The sequence below is a fragment of the Carassius carassius genome, chromosome 43 (assembly GCF_963082965.1).
Source record: "Carassius carassius chromosome 43, fCarCar2.1, whole genome shotgun sequence".
NCBI classification, from domain to species: Eukaryota; Metazoa; Chordata; class Actinopteri; order Cypriniformes; family Cyprinidae; genus Carassius; species Carassius carassius.
In genome coordinates this window covers 1,456,557-1,462,695 of record NC_081797.1, presented here as the reverse complement: position 1 = coordinate 1,462,695, position 6,139 = coordinate 1,456,557, and the positions used below count along the sequence as shown (strand labels likewise).

Genomic DNA, 6,139 nt, shown 5'->3' with positions numbered 1-6,139 from the left:
TCAACTATCAAATCTAATTTGCTTATACATTAATAAAACTGAATATAAATTAAAGATATATATATATATATATATATATATATATATATATATATATATATATATAAATATATAAACTATTAAAAAAAACACACAACAAACTAAAAAAATTAGTGAAAACAGAAATTATTATTATTCAAAATATTACTAAAAAGAAAAGTATTTCAGTAATAAATCTATAATAGTATATTATAGTGTTAACCTAAAATTAAATAAACTGCTTTCAATCAAAAAAATAAAATAAAAATAAATAAATAAATAAAATCAACTGACATTACATAAAAAATGTAAAACATAAATATTAGATGAAAAACAGAAAACTGATGCGACATAAAAATTAAACGGAAATGAGAATTGTTGCCTTAACAACTACTGAAAATAAAATGGAGAGATAAAAATAAAGCGAAACAGAGATACTACAAAACAAAACTAAAATTAGAGTGAAACTGAAAACCAAAGCTAACTCAGCATATTAATAAACACTGACTGACAAAACTGCATCCTCCAGAGATTGAGCTCCTGATGCAGACACAAGAAGCAGACGCTGTCTTCAGCTGGAGCTCAGCCAGTCCGTTAGCGCTCACATATTAACAATCCAAACACAGGAGAAAGAGACGTTAGAAAGAATAACACTCAGCGGGGGCTCATCAGCGGCGAGAGGGCTCAAGCACCCCATTGTTCTCCTAAATGGCTCTGTGTCTGTAATGGGCCAGTTAGGGCCCTCAGTAGCTGCCGTCTGTCCAGGGCAGTAAAGGGACTTCAGATGAAGACCGTCTTCAGTCATAAAGAGAGTCCAGACTGGCTTCTCATCTCAGGGGCTCCAGACCCTCACATTCACTGTCTGGAAACACTTCTGCTCTTCTGAGCATGTAAATGAAGTTCTGTCAGCTGCGTTTGATCCAATCACTCGTGTACACCTCTCGTGCATGATGCATTTAGGTACAAATCTGTATCAATATACAACATTTCAACCATCTTTAAGTGTGCACTATTCTAATATTGTAAAGATTTTAAACCCTGTTTAAAATCATGCCGTGTCATATTATTTTTTATTTCAGTTACGCATTTCAGAGTCTAGAATTAGACATTTTTGGGACTGGAAAAGTCATAAAAATGTATCAAATGTTTAGAAGTCAGATTAATATAGTTATTTCTAGTCATTCTCGCCTCTAAAATATTGAAATTGTTAAAAAAAAAGTATTAAATGGATCACAAATAAAGATAAATAAAACTATTATTTGTAATGAATGATTGGTCAGAAGTGCAGGAGCGCTGATGTCATATTGCATACATGTGAATACATTCATGAGACCAAAAACACTAATAAAAATTAGTAAAATATTTAAAGTAACAGAAACATAGTGAATATGATTTTTTCCCTAGTTATTCTCCCCTCTAATATAGTCAAATTGTTCATCTTTTTTTTTCTTTCATTCATTTAAATGACATTTTGAAATGAATAATTGGTCAAAAACTGCAGGAACGATGAGACTATTGTGTGGATGTCTGTCTTTTTTTTACAATTTCAACTATGAATAAAAAAATCCTCTAAGGATCTACCATTCTGGGGACTGTACAAGTAACAAAAACTACTAAAATAGTCACAGAAATATACTGAAAATAATTTTCTCCACTTATTCTCTTATCAAAAAAACTGAAACGGCTGAAACAGAAATATTGTTATTTCTAGTTATTCTCATGTTTAAATGGTTAAAGGTGTATTATATTTTCCAAACCACGATATTACAGCGTGTGCATACTGGGATCGATGCAACAAGCATGCAGTTTATTGTACTTGAAGGAATGCATGTTAGAAAAAGCCTCAAAATACAGAAGCTGCCCGAGCCACAGACTGAGAGTCAGACTGCAGAAGTCCAGGGCTGTAAATGCAAATGTCAGAGCACTAATGTGAGATAATCCAGTGAAGTGGAGAGCGTCTGAGACATTAGAGGGACATCTGCAGCACGAGCGGGAGGATTTGAATATGAATGCAGCCTGTCGAGTCAGATCAAAGGTGCACCGCAGCACAGGTAGACTGCAGACTCTCTCGCTCTCAGTGACCTGTCAGAGACGCCTGTCTCCACACAGACCAGACGTTCAGCTCAGTCCAACAGAAATCATCCGTGCATGTGGACGCACTCAGCCATTAGGATGCACTTTACACTGTTTGAGCTGCAAATGAAAGGAAAATACATTTCTGCATCAGATGTCAGGTGGAACTACGTCATTATCAAACACTGACACTGTTAGAAAACTGATGCATTTAAACCTTTTAAAAAATTCCACTTGAAAACACTGATAACAGAAGCCAAATGACAGACAGACAGACATAAACAAGTATCTTAGTTTAACGTAGATGTTAACTAATGGTGCAAATGCGGTTTTACATGGTGTTGCATTTTTATGAAATGATTTGAGTATATTTATGTACTTCAAAGTATATCACAAAAAAATATGTTTTTGAATTGACTTGATGTTGTATTCAGCCTGTATCTTGATTGATATTATTATTCAGTTTTAATTATGAAAGATCTAAATATAAGTAAAGCACTAAAATCTCATTGCACGAATATTTTATATAAAAAAGTACTTTTAACTAAATTGCAGCAGAGTTAAACCAACATTTTAACTGCTATTATAATTATTTATTCAGTTCAGTTTTTGCATGAAATGATCTGAACGTATAAACAAATCATGTACTACAAACGTCAGAAAAACATGATTGTGTTTGCACAATTTAGTTTTGATTAAATTATAGGGAAGTGCAACAGGCTTCAGCCAAGTTTTAACTGATATTATCATTATTAATCATTTAGTTTTGTCATCTGAAATAATCTGAATTTATAAATCATGCACTAAAATGTGACATAATACAGGAAGACAGGAATTATTATTATTATTTATTGGTCAATTTAATCATTTCAACATATAAATCAATCGTTTACTGAAAACATTTCTTAAAAAGTATGTTTGCACAAATATTTTGTTTTTATTTAACATTTAGTTTTAGCATCTAAAGTTATCTGAATGTATAAATATTTGTGCCAGAGAGGGTTTTGCAGAAGATTTTAACCAACATATTGACTAATATTATTATTTATAATTCAGTTTTATAACAAATGACCAAAAGATATGATGCACTTAAATGTTTCAAAATGTATACATATTTCAGGCAGTGACTTTGACTAAACTGCAGGAAATTGCAGCAGATTTTATGATATTATGTTCAGTTTTATCATCTAAATGTTTAAATTAATCATGCACCAAAAATGACAATGTTTGCACAAATACTCCAGAGAGTGTTTTTGATGAAATTGCAGCAGACTTCAGCCCACATCTTGACTGCTGTTCACGGTTCAGTTTGATCATGTGAAATGATCTGGATGCATAAAGACAGCTAGAAGTGTCCTGTGAAATGAAGTCGGGTGGGTTTGTGGCCGTCAGCAGCTTAAGTGTGTAGATCTCTTTGATAGTTTATTTAATGTCCCCCCTCGCTCCCCCCGTCTGGGCCCGTTATCTCCTGCTTGTCACTGTCTGCGTCCCACTAATGTGTCGTTGATAACATCTGTCCGCCTGTATATAAACCCTGAGCCGGCTCAGCTCCTGCATCTCTCAGCTCCTCACCTCTGTCAGGATCATGCATCTGTCTCACCTGCTGCTCCTGGTCGCTCTGCTGGCCCCCGCCGGGGCCTTCGACCTGGGCCAGACCACACGCTGCGTCCCCGTCCCGCCGCAGATGAGCGTCTGCCAGGACGTGCCGTACTCAGAGATGCGTCTGCCTAACCTGCTGGGCCACAGCAGTCTGGAGGAAGCGGTTCCTCGCTCGGACGACTGGAGGACGCTGCTCCACACCGGCTGTCATCCACAGGCCCGGGCCTTCGTCTGCTCGCTCGTCGCTCCCGTTTGCCTCGACAGGTACATGCATTAAAAATTCTAATAATAATAGATTATTTCAAAGGGTTGCTAATGACACATTTGGATGTTTCTATGCCTGGGAAAGCTGTTAGTGTGGACTCTCTGTGAGCTCAGGTGTGTTTGCGTCCGCAGGTTCATCCAGCCGTGTCGGAGCGTGTGTGTGGCTGTGAGGGACAGCTGTGCTCCGGTGTTGGCCTGTCATGGACACGCCTGGCCCGAAGCCCTGGACTGTGACCGGTTCCCGGCGCAGGACGACACGTGTCTGACGCCGCTACCCAAACACATCAGCGCCTTCTCCAAAGGTGAGCCCCTCTCACATTCATTACATCAAAACAATTTTTTTTTCATTGGTAGCATGCATTGCTAAGGACTTCATCTGTTCAACTCTATATATTTAGATATATATCAAATAGTTGTATTCCAGTCAAATATTGTCCAATCCTAATAAAACTCGGAAGCTGAATGCATTCATCTTCCAGACATTCATAAATCCCGTGAATGCATTGATTTAACGGTGCATGTTCTCGTGTGAACAGATTTCCCTCAGCCCGTGTGTCAGAGCTGTCCGTCTGTGGAGGAAGCCCCGTCTCTCAAAACCGTGCTGGACGCGCTCTGCCTCACCGACTTCGGTACGCGATTATTCTTGTCTGTGCACATCATTTTCCAGATGGGGTTTAGGGACTTCTGGGGCACGTTAGCTCACCGTGTTTTCTCTCCGCAGCCGTCAAAGCCAAGATCTCGCGGCGCCGCCTGCCCTCCGCAGACCCGGAGCTGACGGTGGAAGGCCCGGTGGAGCTGATCCGGCGCGGTCCGCTGCTCCCGTACGACACCGTGAGCCTCATCCAGCGCTGGCTGCTCATCAACCTCCGCTGCGCGCTCCCGCTGGTCCGCCCCGGCCGCGCGCAGCTCTACCTGATCACGGGCACGATGCGCGCCTCCGGCTCCATCCAGCTGTCCAGTCTGTTCCCGTGGCTCAAGAAGGACCTGCACATCACCGCCGCCGCGCGCAAATGGAAACACCACAAGTGCTGAGATCATTACGATACAGTGACACACACACAGCTCTTGAGATGCACTCCGACTGTTGTACATAGAGATTACAGAATTGTAAAGAATATTATTTTCTATTCAGATGTACTTTGTAAAGACGCAAGTGTAGCTATTTATGTCTGTTTTTCGTAGTTTTTGTTGTGTGCTGTAAATAATAAACGTTTCTACTATATTATTGTGTTTATGCATTCATATTTGGTAGTAGGTTAGCTTTTTTTTTCTTATAATTAAATAAATAAATAAGAGTGAGACAAATACCACATCACCACTTTACACTACTTATTTACAGCAGCTTTTTCACCAGGGTTGCATATAATCGATTATAAATACCTTAAAACTGTTAAATATTATGATTTCAAATAGCTGTTTCCTATATGAATATCCGTTATTATCTGTGATGTGCAGCTGTATTTTCAGCATCATTACTCCAGTCTTCAGTGTCTAAAAATATCAAATCAATTATAATTTTTAAAAATATTTTCTACAAATGAAAACGATATAGAAACCATTAAAGACTATTTAGAAAATATAAAATAAAATGTAATTTTAAAGTTTTCCACATAAATATAACAGATGACAACAGACGCCTTGAGAAAAATATTTTATAATATACCATAAATAATATATATATTAGTAAATTATATGTATATGTGTGTGTGTGCATGTATAGTGTATTGTGATGATACTCAAACAAACTCTTCAATAATATTTGATTCATTTTAGTGAATCGGTTCATTTGGACAGTTCATTTAAAAAAAAAAAAAACTGGTTAAAAATAATTTTTTAATCGGATGTGATTGACTGCTATTAGGAATATGAATAAAGTAAGTCACATTTGAACCAGTATGAAGGGTTTTAGCATGATTTTAACAACAGAAGCAGATTTCATGATTGAACTGTTGTCAGAATTCATTGCAGAACTGCTTGGAGTTGAATGTCTTTTCAGTTTCACGTGTTTATGATCTGTTTATTGGAGAAAATGGCATCCAAAGCGTGAATCACACAGGCCTGATTGACTTCCTGTTGTTCCAGCCGCTCAGATGCATTAGTGTGTGAAGAGCCCAGAGGACTGATCCATTGAGAGACGACCTCGGCATGAAAGAGGAGAGAGACCTTTCACAGCTGCTCTCACAAC

The 6,139-nt window shown here is 38.0% G+C and overlaps 1 protein-coding gene across 1 annotated transcript; it reads left to right on the top strand.

The window, feature by feature from the left end:
• Window positions 1-3,676: 3,676 nt before the first annotated feature.
• Window positions 3,677-5,176, top strand: szl (sizzled). Its single transcript, XM_059535970.1, has 4 exons — window positions 3,677-3,954; window positions 4,087-4,256; window positions 4,491-4,583; window positions 4,676-5,176. Exons 1-4 carry the CDS (start codon window positions 3,677-3,679, stop codon window positions 4,984-4,986), a joined length of 852 nt encoding a protein of 283 aa, XP_059391953.1. The 3' UTR covers window positions 4,987-5,176.
• Window positions 5,177-6,139: the final 963 nt, after the last annotated feature.

Coding starts and splice junctions, on each gene's coding strand:
- szl (XM_059535970.1), top strand. CDS start 3,677: ATGCATCTGTCTCACCTGCTGCTCCTGGTCGCTCTGCTGGCCCCCGCC. Junction 3,955..4,086: donor GCTCCCGTTTGCCTCGACAG/GTACATGCATTA, acceptor TTGCGTCCGCAG/GTTCATCCAGCCGTGTCGGA. Junction 4,257..4,490: donor CATCAGCGCCTTCTCCAAAG/GTGAGCCCCTCT, acceptor TCGTGTGAACAG/ATTTCCCTCAGCCCGTGTGT.